This window comes from Symsagittifera roscoffensis, chromosome 4, assembly GCF_963678635.1.
Source record: "Symsagittifera roscoffensis chromosome 4, txSymRosc1.1, whole genome shotgun sequence".
Taxonomy (NCBI): Eukaryota; Metazoa; Xenacoelomorpha; order Acoela; family Convolutidae; genus Symsagittifera; species Symsagittifera roscoffensis.
The window spans coordinates 544,671-562,036 of record NC_087065.1 but is presented as its reverse complement, the minus strand read 5'-3'; the positions used below and the strand labels follow the sequence as shown (position 1 = coordinate 562,036).

The 17,366-nt window shown below is 36.7% G+C and overlaps 2 protein-coding genes across 5 annotated transcripts in view; one reads left to right on the top strand and one right to left on the bottom strand.

Moving 5' to 3' along the window:
- LOC134843635 (uncharacterized) overlaps positions 1-2,079 on the bottom strand; it is a 105,323-nt gene extending 103,244 nt beyond the window's left edge. For 3 of the 4 annotated variants that reach the window (XM_063859823.1, XM_063859822.1, XM_063859825.1), the window contains exon 1: positions 1,388-2,079. In XM_063859823.1, the coding sequence (XP_063715893.1) occupies positions 1,388-1,532 (145 nt within the window). In that variant the 5' untranslated portion in view covers positions 1,533-2,079. The remainder of the gene's footprint in view (positions 1-1,387) is intronic. The other variant, XM_063859824.1, reaches the window with a different exon arrangement.
- The window catches only part of LOC134843729 (protein virilizer homolog), a 550,828-nt gene that overhangs the window by 188,330 nt on the left and 345,132 nt on the right, over positions 1-17,366 (top strand). The gene's annotated exons all lie outside the window — the stretch shown is intronic.

The following is a 17,366-nucleotide window of genomic DNA, read 5'->3' as shown; positions in this document are numbered from 1 at the left end:
ACATTTAAAAATTTAAAAATTTTTATGAAATTATCCACCCACACGCCATGTAAAGTAAAAAAGAAGAGAATTAGCTCCTTGTAACAAATCAACTATGGCAAATAATCTTCTTTAAACCAATTTGAAACGATTTCTAAGACGGATTAAATCTCCTCTTACGCGTTAATAGAGCGAATTATATTGCGCGTTAAATGACCCAAATTGGCCATAATGGCAATTTTTAAACCCTCATAGCTTTACAAAAATGATCACATATTTAAAATACCTTTTCAAATTTAAGCTGAAGACAACAATAATTTTTGAGTGATAAAAAAAATCCGTTAAAAATGGCTAGTTAAAAAGTCGAAATTTGTCTGAAGAAAATACCCACCCCGAGCACAAATATTCCGTTACTTTCGTACCAAAAGTCGGAACAATAATGTTTTAGTTTTGTTCCGGAATCGAATCTCAAACTGGGATATTAAGTGCCTCTCATCCTCCCATCTGCTCCATGGCAGCTAGGAAACATTCTAACACATGCTACCAATAGAGCATCAAATAGCCATCTGTGAGCAGCATGAGTGCCATCAAATGAAGAAAAAATCTATCGCTGAGGACTGCTAGTCAGGTAATTGTTTGCAAAAACTAGCCATTAATTTTGTCTTATTTCTAGAAACTAATGTCCTAGTTTTATGGAGATCCGGTCATCGTGATGACGGGATAAAATAATGCAAAAACTTAGATTGTTCCAATGAAATGGAGAAATCTTTTGCTCTATTTTTGTTGGTCAAAATTCTGCGAAACCTACAATAAGTATTCCATTCTAGCTGTCATCCAAAACTTCCTAAGCTGAACTACCGACCATCGATGTACGTTCATCCAGTGGCGTGCACAGAAACTTTTCTAGGGGAGGCGGTTTTCTAGGGGCGGGACCAAGTTGTGCCTAAAAATTTGCATTTTTCAGAAATATATCGCGCCTTAATTGTCCCAAATTGGCCAAAATGGCAATCTTTAAACCCCCATAACTTCACAAAAAAATGGTCACAGGTGAAATATCTTTTCAAATTTCAGCTCAGGACAACAATACCTTTCGAATGATAATTAAAAAATCCGTCAAAAATGGCTAGTTAAAAAGTCAAAATTTGTGTGAAGAAAAAAAAACCCACCCCGAGCACAAATATTCCGTTACTTTCGTGTCGAAAGTCGGAACAATAAAGATTCATGCTATTGTTTTCAGCCATCTAATGAATATTAGCTACAGAAAAAGAAGAAGTTACCAACTTCCACGCTTTCGCCCCCTTTTACCCTTTTTACCAAACAATGTTTCACAATTCTGTAGACATACAATACAGCACAAGAGAAAGACTGATTAGTTGGAGGATTGAGGGAGTGATGAAATGACTCATACCCTCTGCTGTAGCTGTTCCCATCATTGAGAGAATGAAGACGACTGCAATCAGAAGGTGAGACACTACCCCCACCTGAACCTTGAACTTGTTTGCATTCACACTAGGAGCTGAGAGATTGCTGTTATTTCTATTTGCTTGCGCCATTTCTGACTTCTGAGCCCCTCCTCAGTACTGTTTCAAATACCTAGCTCACTGTCCTCCTCAACACAGATTCATCGACATCAGAAGAAAACTTGTGAAAAGTCCACTAGGGAATGTAAATTTATGCCTACCCGTTTAGTCTACACTAAAGAGGCAAACAAATAAACTCAGCATATCTGTATCAACAAAAATAAGGAGCGAGAAAAAGGGATGTTAAGTGGGCGGGCAATGTGTTGAATTACCAAATTAGATTGGATGGAACTTGGGAGCCTGAACAACTATGGTAGCCTAGTTGGCGGACAATTCGACTCATCACAATAGTTTGAATAAATTGATTGATAAAAATATTATATGCCATTTGTAAAAACATTATTTCATAAGCAGAATAGGAGATACACGTCCAGCTTATTTTTTCTTTCGTTTTCCATGTCTTCATTTCGTCTGTTTTTGCTGCTGCTACTGTTTGGCTTGGATGGTAATGTGAACGGCCATTTAATTTGTTTGCTGGGGCAGAAATGAAGGGAATTAAAGGGGGAGACCCTGTTGGGCCATCACTTAAGCCCGGCTGGGGCTCATATGGGGCTCATCACTTATGCATACACATAGGTGATAATGTATATCACACCAAGGGCTTCAGGGCTTCTACTTTGGAACACCTAACACAAGTGGCAAGATAGAAAACAGATTTAGAAGCAGCGAACGCAATTGGGATTGTTCTGCATAAAAATTATTCTTTAAGCCACCAAAACCACCCCCCTCCTCCCGATTCCACGCACTTGTGACAAACACACCTCAAAAAGTGGTTCGGCACAATAAGTTCGTATATGTCTACTCATTCGATTGGCTCAAATCGGGCGATGAGATTCTCCTTTGATATACAATCAGAGAGTTAAGAAGAGCTTGGTATTTTGACACCATTAGAGGCGCAAACTTCAGCTGCATCTTATTCGTCGTTTCGGATTCACTACAAGTAAATGGGGGAGAAATTAGATTTGACCTGCAATCTATCTACTGCTGCTCTTTGATGAATTTTGAATGCTAATTTATGTTCATGTTCAAATGTTCAAATGTTCATTCTGTAGATATACATTTCAGACGAAACTGTATAAATGGTCACATTCAATTCTTACTATATTTCGATAAGCATGTTTGAAACAGTTAAAGCCTTCTTAAAATGCCAACATATTTACCAAATTTGAGTTCTGATAAAAATATTTTTCCTCAGATTTTAGAAGCTTTTCGGCCATGTAAATTGTTTCCCGTAACTCAGGCCAAACCAAATCACAAATTATGAATTTGATTGGCAAGTGGTAAACTTTTTAAGGTTTGTTTAAGATACCAAAAAGGATTCGCCGCCTTGAATTCTCGAAATCAACGAAATACTTTATTTTTTTTTCTCAAAAAAGTCTTTAACCCAGAGGCGAAGTTGGACTTTGCAAACATAAGCAAAAATATGACCGATAACGCTACTGGGAAAACTGAATGACTAATATTTTGAGACTACAAAATTTCTCAAGGGACGCAAGCCAATTACGACGCATTAGCAGTACCAGTCAATTTGAAAAAGAAAGAAGTTTACCAATTGCACATGCCTCAATTTATAGAGCGGACGCATCTTAGCTAGTATACAAAAAAGTTCATTAAAAACATCCGACCCTGCCCAGGTTCGAACCCACATATTTTGTTGACGGTCTCCTTCCCTACACCTACGCTACAGATCCATGATACCTCAAAGCTAAAGTGTATTTATAATACAAAACTGCTCGTATCAAGGCGAAGCACTGAGGGTTCTGACTGCCTGTTAAGGTCTATGGAGCAGTAATAACATGAAAAAATTTAATGTTAATTAAAATAAAATACGTTTTTTTAATTTGAGATTTTTGTGAAAATAATCTCCCACACGCCATATAAAGTATAAAATTATAGATTTTGGTCCTAGCAAATCAATTATGGCAAATAAGCTTCCTTCAACCAATTTGGAACGATTTCCAAGACAGATTAAATCTTCGCTTACGCATTAATAGCGCGACATATGTCGCGCGTTAATTGTCTCAAGTTAGCCAAAAAGGCAATCTTTAAACCCCCAAAACTTTAGGAAACCATGGGTAGAATATCTTTTCAAATTTAAGCTCAGAACAACAATACCTTTTGAATGATGTAAAAAAAATACCGTCAAAAATAGCTAGTTAAAAGAACAAACTTTGTTTCAAAGGCGTTTTCAAAATTCAGACAACTTCGTGCAAAACTTGAATTCGGCTGCACTTAATCTAGATAGCTTCATTCTTGTATCAAATTTTTTCAATAATTTCAGATATTAGCAGACAGGAAGTATCATTTTCAATTGCGAACCAAAATGGATCCCACCTACTTAAAAGTTCTAAGACCAGACACTTATTCCAAACCCAGAAAACATGAAGTCGTGCTGGTTAACCGGTCATGCTGACAAAGAGTCTATTGACAACAATTTGTGAACAATCCTGATTTTAGTCCAAATGCTTACGGAAAGCTTTGATGTAACAATCAAATGCTAGCTAATTTTTTGATTACTTTTTTTGAAGAATAACAAATAGCAATTAGACGATTTTTTACGGATCAAACAAAATCACAATTTTAGTAAAATGTGAGCATAGAATTGAAATTTTACAAACGCTAAAAAAATTATTTTACCTCCGATTTTTTTGTAAAGTTCTCAGGGTTTGAAAGTTGCCAAACTGGCCATGTTCTGGACTAAATTATGCGCGCCTTGAAGAATTTATTCATTTTGCTGATAGGATAGCGCGAATTATTTATGGGTGGCGACTTATCACGCACAGAAAATCGTTCCAAATAGCTAATCAGATCGGTCGTATTAATTTCGTACGACTCCACGACTCAGCAAGTCACACTTTGATATTGTCCAAAACTTATAGGTTTTCAATATTTTTTTTTCCCAAAAACTATTCGATGTGATTTAAGGGACATTCGGAACGTTCAGGGCTTTGCCTTGATACAAGCAGTCTTTTTAGTACTTCGATCTAGCTCAAAAGCTCATTGACAGCCTGGGCTGTGAATTTCTAAAAAAAAACTGTATGTTAATGTTGCTTACGCTATTCGAACATAAGGATTTATCTATTTATCGGTTTTAAATTGGTTTGCAATGAGTTTCATATCAGCTCAGTTTAAAATATGAACTTCTTTTGATTGTTAATTAGGTCCAAAGTTAGGCATAAGCAAGCACCGGTTTTTTTACTTCGCCGGAAAAAGCAGTTATCCGTTTTGCAAAATATCTATTCAACGAAACAAGGCTGCTCGTATCAGGGCAAAGCCCTGAATGTTCCGACTGCCTCACAAGGTCTATGGAGCAGTAATAACATAAAAAAAATTAAATATAATATATAAAGAAAGGAACTTTTTTAATTTGAGATTTTTTTTTGAAAATCATCTCCCACGCGCCAATTTAAGTACAAATTTACAGATTTTGCACATAGTAACAAAACAATTATGGCAAATAGGCTTCCTTCAACAAATTTGGAACATTTTCTGAGACGGATTGAATCTCCGCTCACGCGTTAAAAACGCGACTTATGTCACGTTAATTGTCCCAAATTGGCCAAAATGGTCATCCTTAAACCCTCATAATCTTACGAAAAACGACCAAAAGTAAAATATCTTTTCAAATTTAAGCTCAAAAAATCAATACCTTTTGAATGATTCAAAATTTCCGTCCAAAATTGCTAGTTAAAAAGTCGAAATTTGTCTGAAGAAAAAAGAAGCACCCGAGCACAAATATTCCGTTAATTTTGTTACAAAAGTCGAAACAATAATAGTGGGTGTTAAAATTTTTGACATTTTCTGCACTTAATAGCTGGTTACTGATCAAAATGATCACTCTCAAAATGAACACATTTTATCGCAACAATATTTGCAACGCAACAACATTTGCGACTTAGGTTGGAGAAAAATATGGTTCATACGCTAACACAAGCTATGCTTGTGTAATATTCTTTTTATAAAAGCAAAACTTTCAATGCTATCCTTGTGACTTTATGCCTGGAGTAGAATTCTCATAGAGTAATTTCAGATAAAGTACACCGTCTGTTCGCCACGCTATCTTATTTTCGGCCGGATATTCTTGCAACTTCTTAGTCTAATACCGATCTTAGTCTTACTCTTAAATCTCCTAGTCTGAATAGATCTAGCGTATACTGGTAATTGCGAATTAGGTATCCGGAACTTGTTCCAAAGGAGAACAACTGTCTTCTAAGTTATATTCAAACTGTTCTGGTACTGAAACTGCCAGTAGTTTCAGCACTACAAATAATTGTCAGTGGTAGTAGTGGATCATGGTTGGTTAGTTCTAAGTATTTTACAGAGATAGTTTATCAAGAATATAATTGGTTATAAATACTAGTGTTTAACTGACTGGTTCCACTTGCTTAAAAGACACAGTAGTCTCACTCACATTTTGTAGAAAAGTTTCCTATATTTTCCTGGTAAAACTCTGGTGATTTTTGAAACCGACTTGTAGTTCCGACCGTTGAAAATGGGGAGGAAAGAACTATGCATTTGCGTTTGGTTTAGTTTGTTGCTGAGCAAATGTAAATGCAAGTTTGAACAATACTTGCGTTGCATATAGATGTTTGAACTATATTTGCATATAGAGACAGGAGTTGAGCGTATACACAATGCGTAGGTTCGAATCCCGTCTAGGACATTTTCTTTCTTAAACTCAAATATGCGCCGAGCTTGACGGGAATTAAATTTACGCTCAGTAACCGGGTTCGAACCCCCTAAAAAACCTTTTCTGTTTTATTTAGCTATTTAAACTAGTTCATAAAACGGCCTTGGTCGACCTTGGTTGACTGGTTTTCGTCTGTAAGTAACCGTGTTTTGCAAAAGTGTGAACGCACACACGCTGTTGAATATCATTGCTGTAAAAACGCTGTTGGATTTTCCAATTTATAGGTTGAAGTTATACCGAAAATTGTTGAAATTGTATTCATTTTTGTTATTTCAGATAGAAATAACCCGATAAATTGATTGTCAAATTTACTTTTGAAGCCTTGCTTTATATCAATCCGAGACAACGTGAGGTAGCACATTTTGGGGCCGCGAGCTGATTCAAATCGGGCATTTCGAAAGAAAAAGCCCTTTTTTAAATTGAAGTACGAGATATTATCGGCATAAAACGCAGGCCTTTCAAACAGGTTTAGAGATTGAAAACCGGAGGCCTTTCAATCAGGTTTAGAGATTGAAAATCGGAGGATTTTCAGACAAGTTTCGTGACAGTCGTGATACCCCCAGGGAACGGAGGCCTTTCAGACTGGTTTCGGGACAGTTGTGATACGCCCTCCCCCCCCCCCCCTTCCCCCCGGAAGCGAGTTTGACCGCGGCAAGCCACACCAGAAGGCAACTGTGTAGATTACAGAAGGTGTTGACTGACAGACTCCTGATGAAGTGGCTATCTACGGTCTATAGCAAAAAAAAACTGAAAAAACTGTAAGACAAACCAAGCCCCCCCCCCCCGGTTTTTGCACACTGTTGCAACCCCTTGAACTGTCTATCGTTAATCCATGTGTTACATTTTGATGTCATATATATCTATCATAGTGTTCATAAGGGCAGAACACGGTAACAGGTAGTAGACACTTTTTTCGATAAGTAATCCTGTTTAAAAAAAATACAAGAGACTCAGTTTTTTTTGAACAATTTTGGGCCAAAAATTTCGACCGTAGTATAAAAGCGCGTGTCATAGTTTTTTATGAAAACTTGTGCCAAAAATCTGAACCCAATTTGTTCGAACCAAGTAAATATCCCGCTATAAAAAAAACCGCAAATGAGGTCAAAAATGTTTTTTTTAACAAAACGTCGCGCCCTCGACCGGAACGCTTCAAAAATTTCAGTCTAACTTATATCAATTCAAAAAACCCAGTCGTATGAATTAGTTTGAGCTCCAGCGACATCAGTTTTACTCCGAGTGATTAATTGGACTTTGGCTTAATTTAACCGACGGCCCTTAAATCTACCCGAAAACTTTCGTTAAGTTAATCTACCCACCACATCCGTTTTTTTTTCTCGTATAAAACCATTAATTGTTTTTGTTGTCGGTGGAAGCTCGTTACAACTCGCTCTAAAAGAACTACCCGCGTCACTCCGTAATCAACTTGTTGATACTTACTTAGCCATACCCGGTCTAAGTTTTAACCCGAACGCCGTCAACCCCCGTAAAACTGTACAGCACTATTTTGAGTCATTTTTATACAATCACTCGAACATCGTGATTTGGCACGACGTCTTAAGTAACTCAATTGGTAGGCATCGCAACAATAACTTCAACCCTTTGTCTGAAGATAAATTTGTAGCCAACCTAAAACGCTATCGAGCGACAATTAGTGACAATTAACATAAACACACTGGTTTTCAGATGCAAATCAAAGGGTTAATAATGAGCCTGCAAGGCAAGCACGTTACATCCTATGATGTCAGACATTCCTGACGAGCGGCTTGGTTACCGCCATGGGCCGTTCAGTAATGAGGTGTGGATTATTTGAGTCCATTAATGGTGACTATTCGCTGCAGCAGACAGAAAAGATGGGCTTTTCCGTTCACCTGCATGACTACCCGTGCCGTACACATCAAAATTGATCCGTCAATGGACAACGGCTCTTGCGTCAAAGGGATTGAACGATTTATCGCCCGCCGTAGTACGCGAAGTGGTGTGGTCGGACAACGGTACCAATTTCGTTGGAGCTGAGAAAGAACTTCTGCTTTGCCTACAAAGTTGAAACTGACAGGCTCCCGCACTGTTACTTCATAAGGGGATTAAATGTATATATAATTCTCCTGGCGCGCCGCATCATGGGCGGTCTTGGGAAAAAATAGTGCGCAGTTGCAAACCTGTTTTCTACGCAATCATTGGAACTCGCAAGTTAACGGATGAGGTATTGTCGACCACGTTTCGTTAAGTGAAGCACTCATTAAATGCCCGTCTAGTAACACCTGTTGGTCCCGATTCAACTGAATTGGAAGTTTTAACGCCTAACCATTTTATCTTGGGTGAGCACTTGATGAAAGTTTGGACCAACGAAAGCGCTGTGAGAGAACAAGCTTACGAAAATATTATTTAGCAGCGTTGGCTGAAGGAGTATGTCCCTTTCTTGAACAAGCGCTCAAAATGGCATGCCCATTCGAACCGAGATTTACGAACTGGCGGTCTCATCTGGATTTTCTGGAACTACCCTTTGGGTTGAGTAACTGCTTTGCACTACGACAAAAATAACATCGATCGCTCCGCAACCGTCAAGACACTATCGGGCCAATTAGTAAGACCCCTCGTTAAACTTGCTCCACTTCTCGCCTCTTCGGGGGTGAGGATTTTGTTGAGCATATGTAAATACAAGTTTGAACTATAAGTGCAAAGTACAAGTTTAAACTATAGTTGCATACAGGGACAGTAGCTGGGCGTATACACAATCCGTGTCGAGAGATTCGGCGTAGGTTCGAATCCCGTCTAGTTCATTTCCTTTCTACAACCCGAATATGCGCCGAACTTGATGGGACATAAATTTACGCTCAGTAACCGGGTTCGAACCCCCTAAAAAAACCTTTTCTGTTTCGTTTAGCTATTTAAACTAGTTCATAAAACTGCCTTGGCCGACCTTGATTGAGAGTTTTTCGTCTGTCAAAAACCGTGTTTTAAAAAGTGTGAACGCACACACGCTGTTGAATATCAGTGCTGTGAAATCGCCGTTGGATTATCCAAGTTATACATTAAAGTTATACCAAAAATTGTGAAAATTGTGTTCATTTTTTGCTTTTGCAGAGACAGATTTTACCCGATATATTGGTTGTCAAATATACTTTTGAAGCCCAGTTTTATATTAACCCGAGACAGCGTGAGGCAGCTTAAGTTTTTTTTTCTTTTTGATTTCCACCCAAAATAAGGTACCAAAATTAATTATTCTACTTTTTGATTTGAGCGATATATTATGATAAAGCCTTCACAGTCGTAATTTGAACCGAATTAAAAAACTTTGTCAAAAAACTGTACCCGGTCGAGAAAAACCGGTTTGATTTTTCCTATTATTTCGAGCAAGTAAAGCGAGCGAGCCATCTTATTTCGCTCCTTGAAAGTTTACAATAGCTTAATTTGAAACGTAAAAACTTAGTTTTACTTGGGTAACCTTAGTTTACTTTGAGTATTTTAGAGATTTTAGAAAACAAAAATTTTAAAAACTGCAAGACATGAAAAAAAAACATTTTCAACTTTTCAAAAAACTTCACTGAAAAAAAAATTATTTTCAAGTTGCTTATTTTACAATGGCTGTCGAAAATACCTAATCACTAGTTTTTTTGTTCAACTCTTTTTATCACACCACGCCAAAAACATCGACAAAAATTTTTAAAAAAAACTGTTTTTTCAAGAGTATGGCAGGAAAATTCTGTGCCACTTGCACAGTAACCGGCTATCCTTGTTAAATAGAAAAAAGCTTTAAAAAAGTAAATTGGAGAAAGGTTAAGCAAAATATAGAAAAATTAAATCTGCAAAAAAATAAACATAGCCAACTGAAAGATGGAAAAAAGTCGATACATGCAAAAAACGGACTGTTTTTTTTTGCGAAAAAAAATTAAGCTCTAGTTTCTAAAAAAATGTAAAGCCGTACACCTCTATGAACATCAAGAACCTCTATGAACATCAATTTGCCAAAAACTATCGATAGGAACATTTTACCGCAATAGACATGAAAGCTTTAATCCATTTTCAAAACCAGAAGTCGATACCCTTTTTTATCTTTTTTGCTAAGTTTTGCTGATCGATAGTGTAGTTTATCTTTCTTTTAAGAAAAGAAATGAACAGAACTTCAAAAGGAAGCTCTTGTCAAACCGCAAACTTTCCGAAGTTCAAATCAAGTTTTAAGATTTTCCTTAAAAAACTCATCACGACCTCAATGAGAGCCGAAAATCATTACGCCCTTTGCGCCAAAAAAAATCTCAACAAACAATAAGCTACAAAAAAATTTAACAAACTGCAGCACACACTTGAAATCGAAATTTTAATACAGCTTCACATGAAGCACTATGAATTCAAAAAGCCAGTATAAGATTAGCCAAAACATTTAAAGCTGGATAAAACACCATAAAAATAAGACGAGCTGGTTTCTTTGAAAGTATTACAGAATTTTCCGACTAAATTCATAAAAAAAACTACAAAATTTTTGTTTCATTTCTTCATCAATTTAGGGTAGCTTTAATGCGTGATGCGATTCGAGAACTACAGAAACAGGTGGAAAAATTGATGGATTAGGCATAATGGACCACATTTGTCTTCAGCAATAGAAAACAGAACGAAAAAAAACTTTCAAGTTTTTTTCTCAAACCTTTTGTTACAAAGGAAACGCTGACTGAAATTAGTTTTATTTTTAGTAAAATTTTAGTTTTTTTCTCGTATAAAACCATTAATGGTTTTCGTTGTCGGTGCAAGCTCGTTACAACGCGCTCCAGAAAAATTACCCGCGTCACTCTGTAATCAATTTGTTGATACGTACTAGGCATTGCAGGTCTAAATTTTAACCCGAAAGCCGTCAACCCCCGTAAAACTGTACAACACTATTTTGAGTCATTTTTATACAATCACTCGAATATCGTGATTTGGCACGACGTCATAAATCATCGTCATAAATCAACCATTTTGGGTCATTTTAATACAATCACTCGAATATCGTGATTTGGCACGACGTCATAATAACTCAATTGGTAGGCATCGCAACAAAAACTTCAACCCCTTTTCCGAAGATAAACTTGTAGCCAACCTAAAATGCTACCGAGCGACAATTAGTGCTATTGTGCATTGTCAGCGCACCGGAACTGAGGTAATATTTGAGCAATTTAACAGTTCAGGTATTCTGAAAATCAGTATAGTCAATCATTTGATATCGAAATGTAAAGCTAAGGATAAGCGTTTGCGCAAACAGTACTTGGCATTACACCAGCCCGATAAATTAGAGATCAAAACTTTCCTGATTATTCGCAGATACGGCAAAAAGCTCAGACCACTTGTTCCTAAGACTAAGAGGAAAAAAGATTGAATAAGAAGCAACCTGCGCTCTTTAAGCAACGCACGCTCATCTTAGTCAAATTGCAGGAGCACCTAGCCGAGCTATACAGGTCTTTAGCTGAGAAGCTTGGCCTTGTAATAGTGGTATGAGTTATTGCATTTATCAGTGCTTCAATGTCGTATGGTTTATTTTTTTTGTATTGAATTAAGGTTTGATACGTCCCTCACTTTAATTGTAAAAGCACTTCGTAACAGTCTGTCACATTGAATGAAAAGCACTCCGTAACAGTCAGAAATTAGGCCGGAAAGTACAAAAGCTCCCTGAGTCTCGGCTTAAATTGGAAATTGAGCGCCTGAATGTTAATAAACACATTGAAGAAACCATAGAGCACAAAAAAAAACAAAAAATGAATGTTGAGAACTACATCAGGAACGCTAATGTTTTCCTGGAGAAGGCTTTTCATTCAAAAAAGATGAGATAAGTCAAATGGCTAAAAAGACTACTAATAGCGATAAGATTTGCGAAGAATTGGAACAGTGGCTTGATCTGGTGACATAGAGACACGATGAGGTAATTGAGAAAGCTAGGAACCATGTAGGATCTGAAGAACTAGTAAGGTCCATTTCATCGCGTTCGGGGGAAGTGGCTTCCTCGAAAGGTTCCAAAAAGCCTCAAAATTCACATCGGTCTAGGGTCTCAGGTCACAGTAAAACAGTCTCAATGACTTCAAGTCAACGGAAAAAAAGAGTTGTTGTTGGCTAATTCAAAAACAGAAGAGATCGAGAGACAAAATGATGCATCGATGCACTTACTAGAAATCAAGAAAAGATTGGAAGAAGAACAAATACGCGAGGAGAATAGAAAAAGTAAGTTGAAGCCAAAATAACTGACGCTGAATTGGAGGAAGTCTCCGACTATGTTGACCTGTTTGCTAGCTCGGCAAGCTCCCACAGGGAAACAGCAGATAAACGCGCAGAAACTTGGGCGGATAATGTGCCAAATTTGACTCCAGTAATGACCGTAACCGAAGCAATCGCATACAATTCTGGATCGAATACGGCTCCCTGTAATGCCCCGGTAGATGTCGATCCTGTGTGATGGCAAGCACGTTACATCATATGATGTCAGACATTCCTGACGAGCGGCTTGGTTACCGCCATGGGCCGTTCAGTATTGAGTTGTGGATTATTTGAGTCCATTAATGGTGACTATTCGCTGCAGCAGACAGAAAAGATGGGCTTTTCTGTTCACCTGCATGACTACCCATACCGTACACATCAAAATTGTTCCGTCTATGGACAACGGCTCTTGCGTCATAGGGGTTGAATGATTTATCGCCCGCCGTAGTACGCCAAGTGATGTGTGGTCGGACAACGGTACCAATTTCGTTGGAGCTGAGAATAAAGTTCTGCTTTGCCTACAAAGTTGAAACAGACAGGCTCCCGCATTGTTACTTAATCAGGGGATTAGAAAAAATATAACTCTCCTGGCGCGCCACATCATGGCTGGTCTTGAGAAAAGTTAGTGCGCAGTTGCAAACCCGTTTTCTACGCAATCATTGGAAGTCGCAAGTTAACGGATGAGGTATTGTCGACCACGTTTCGTTAAGTGAAGCACTCATTAAATGCCCGTCCAGTTACACCTGTTGGTCCTGATTCAACTGAATTGGAAGCTTTAATGCCTAACCATTTTCTCTTGGGTGAGCACTTGATGAAAGTTTGGACCAACGAAAGCGCTATGAGAGAACAAGCTTACGAAATTAAAATTTAGCAGCGTTGGCTGAAGGAGTATGTCCCTTTCTTGAACAAGCGCTCAAAATGGCATGCCGATTCGAACCGAGATTTACGAACTGGTGGTCTCGTCTGGATTTTCTGGAACTACCCTTTAGGTCGAGTAACTGCTTTGCACTACGACAAATATAACATCGATCGCTCCGCTACAGTTAAGACACTATTGAGCCAATTAGTAAGACCCCTCGTTAAACTTGCTCCACTTCTCGCATCTTCGGGGGTGAGGATTTTGCTGAGCATATGTAAATACCAGTTTGAACTATAGTTCCAAAGTACAAGTTTAAACGATAGTTGCATACAGGGACAGTAGCTGATCGTATACACAATGCGTGTCGAGAGGTTCGGCGTAGGTTCGAATCCCGTCTAGGTCATTTCCTTTCTACAACTCAAATATGCGCCGAACTTGATGGGACATAAATTTACGCTCAGTAACACGGTTCAAACACCCCAAAAAAACCTATTCTGTTTCGTTTAGCTATTTAAACTAGTTCATAAAACGGCCTTGGCCGACCTTGATTGAGTTTTTTGTCTGTCAAAAACCGTGTTTTGCAAAAGTGTGAACGCGCACACGCTGTTGAATATCAGTGCTGTGAAATCGCTGTTGGATTATCCAAGTTATAGATTAAAGTTACACCAAAAATTGAGAAAATTGTGTTCATTTTTTGCTTTTTCAGAGACGGATTTTACCCGACATATTGATTGTCAAACATACATTTGAAGCCCAGTTTTATATTAACCCGAGACAGCGTGAGGCAGCTTAAGTTTTTTTCTTTTTTTCTTTTTGATTTCCACCCAAAATCAGGTACCAAAAATAATCATTGGACTGATTTGAGTGATATATTATGATAAAGCCCTTACAGTCGTGATTTGAACCGAATTTAAAACTTTTTATCAAAAAAACTGTAACCCCGTCGAGAAAAACCGGTTTGATTGTTCCTATTATTTCGAGCAGGTAAAGCGAGCGAGCAATTTTATTCCGCTCCTTAAAAGTTTACAATAGCTTAATTTAAACTTAATTTTATTTGAGTAACCTTTGTTTACTTTGAGTATTTTAGCGAGTTTTTGGAATCAAAAAATTCAAAAACTGCAGGACGTGAAACAAAAACAATTTAAATTTTTCAAGTATTTTTTTCTGAAAAGAAAAATTATTTTCAAGTTGCTTATTTAACTATGGCTGTCGAAAATACTCAATCACCTGTTTTTGTTCAACTCTTTTTTCACACCACGCCAAAAGCAACGACAATAATTTGAAAAAACTGTTTGATATCAGAATATGGCAGGAACATTCTGTGCCACTTGCACAGTAACCGGCTATCCTTGTTAAAAAGAAAAAAGTTTTAAAAAAAAGTTCGAGAAAGGTTAAGCAAAATATAGAAAAAGTAAATCTGCAAAAAAAAACATAGCCAACTGAATGATGGAAAAAAGTCAACACATGCAAAAAAACGGACTGTTTTTTTTTGCGAAAAAAAAACTTCAACTCTAGTTTCTAAAAAAAATGTAAAGCCATACACCTCTATGAACATCAAAAACAATTTATGATTAAACTTTTTTGATAAAATCAAACCAATTCGACAAAAACTATCGATAGGAAAATTTTCTTTACCGCAATAGACATGAAAAATTAAATCCATTTTTTGTTATCTTTTTTGTTAAGTTTTGCTGATCGATAGTGGAGTTTACCTTTTTTTAAGAAAAGAAATGAACAGAACTTCAAAGGGAAGCATTTGTCAAACCGCAAACTTTCCTACGTTCGAATCAAGTTTTTCATTTCTTTTGGAAGCTTTAACGCTTTACCATTTTCTCTTGGGTGAGCACTTGATGAAAGTTTGGACCAACGAAAGCGCTATGAGAGAACGAGCTTACGAAATTAATGTTTAGCAGCGTTGGCTGAAGGATTATGTCCCTTTCTCAAACAAGCGCTCACTATGAAGAAAACAAAGTTACACCAAAAATTGAGAAAATTGTGTTCATTTTTTGATTTTTCAGAGACGGATTTTACCCGACATATTGATTGTCAAATATATTTTTGAAGCCCAGTTTTATAGTAACCCGAGACAGCGTGAGGCAGCTTAAGTTTTTTTCTTTTTTTCTTTTTGATTTCCACCCAAAATCAGGTACCAAAAATAATCATTGGACTGATTTGAGTGATATATTATGATAAAGCCCTTACAGTCGTGATTTGAACCGAATTTAAAATTTTTTATCAAAAAAACTGTAACCCCGTCGAGAAAAACCGGTTTGATTTTTCCTATTATTTCGAGCAGGTAAAGCGAGCGAGCAATTTTATTTCGCTCCTTAAAAGTTTACAATAGCTTAATTTAAACTTAGTTTTACTTGAGTAACCTTTGTTTACATTGAGTATTTTAGCGAGTTTTTGGAATCAAAAAATTCAAAAACTGCAAGACGTGAAACAAAAACATTTTAAATTTTTCAAGTATTTTTTTCTGAAAAGAAAAATTATTTTCAAGTTGCTTATTTTACTATGGCTGTCGAAAATACTCAATCACTAGTTTTTTTGTTCAACTCTTTTATCACACCACGCCAAAAACAACGACAATAATTTGAAAAAACTGTTTGATATCAGAATATGGCAGGAACATTCTGTGCCACTTGCACAGTAACCGGCTATCCTTGTTTAAAAAAAAAGTTTAAAAAAAGTAAGTTCGAGAAAGGTTAAGCAAAATATAGAAAAAGTAAATCTGCAAAAAAAAACATAGCCTACTGAATGATGGAAAAAAGTCGACACATGCAAAAAACGGACTGTTTTTTTTTGCGAAAAAAAACTTCAACTCTAGTTTCTAAAAAAATGTAAAGACATACACCTCTATGAACATCAAGAACAATTTATGATTAAACTTTTTTGATAAAATCAAACCAATTCGACAAAAACTATCGATAGGAAAATTTTCTTTACCGCAATAGACATGAAAACTTAAATCCATTTTTTGTTATCTTTTTTGTTAAGTTTTGCAGATCGATAGTCGAGTTTACCTTTTTTTAAGAAAAGAAATGAACAGAACTTCAAAGGGAAGCATTTTCAAACCGCAAACTTTCCTAAGTTCGAATCAAGTTTTAAGTTTTTCCTTAAAAAACTCATCACGACTTCAATAAGAGACGAAAATCATCACGCCCTTTGAGCCAAAAAAATCTCAACAAACAATGAGCTACAAAAAATTTTACATACCGCAGCACAGACTTGAATTCAAAATTTTACTACAGCTTCACATGAAGCACTATGAATTCAAAAAGCCAGTATAAGATTAGCCGAAACCTTTAAAGCTGGATAAAACACCAAAAAAATAAGAAGAGCTGGTTTCTGTGAAAGTCTTACAGAACTTTCCGACTACATTCATAAACAAACTACAAAAAAGTTTTTTCTTTTCTTCATCAATTTAGGGTCGTTTTTAATGCGTGCTGCGATTCGAGAACTACAGAAACAGTTGGAAAACTTATGTATTAGACATAATGGATCACATGTTTTCAGCAATAGAAAACAAAACGAAAAAAAAACATCACATTGAACAGACTTAACAAAATTGCTATTATTTCAAGTTTTTTCTCAAACCTTTTTTTACTAAGGAAACGCTGACTGAAATTAGTTTTCTTTTTAGTAAAATCGAGTTGTTTGGACTATAAGTCTCAAAATTTTCATTCAACATACCTTACTAGATCGCTGAACTCGCTCGAATCTGAACTAAAACTCAAAAGACAAAAAAGTAAATTTGAGTGTGAACAAACTTGAATTTTTCCTGAGAAAAACAAACAAAAAAATCACTAAGACCTATAAAAGATTATTCACTACATTCATGAATTATAACAGGGTACGCCCTCCCCAATGCAGCATAATCACACAAAACTAGCAGTTAACATCAGATTTCCCGAGAAAGAATTCGCGATTAGGTGGCTTAGTTCAAAACAAAACCAATAGAGCATCGCGGCTTAGTTCAAAACAAAACCAATAGAGCAGACTTAAACAATTATGTTGACCGAAAAAATCTAGAGTCGATTCCCAA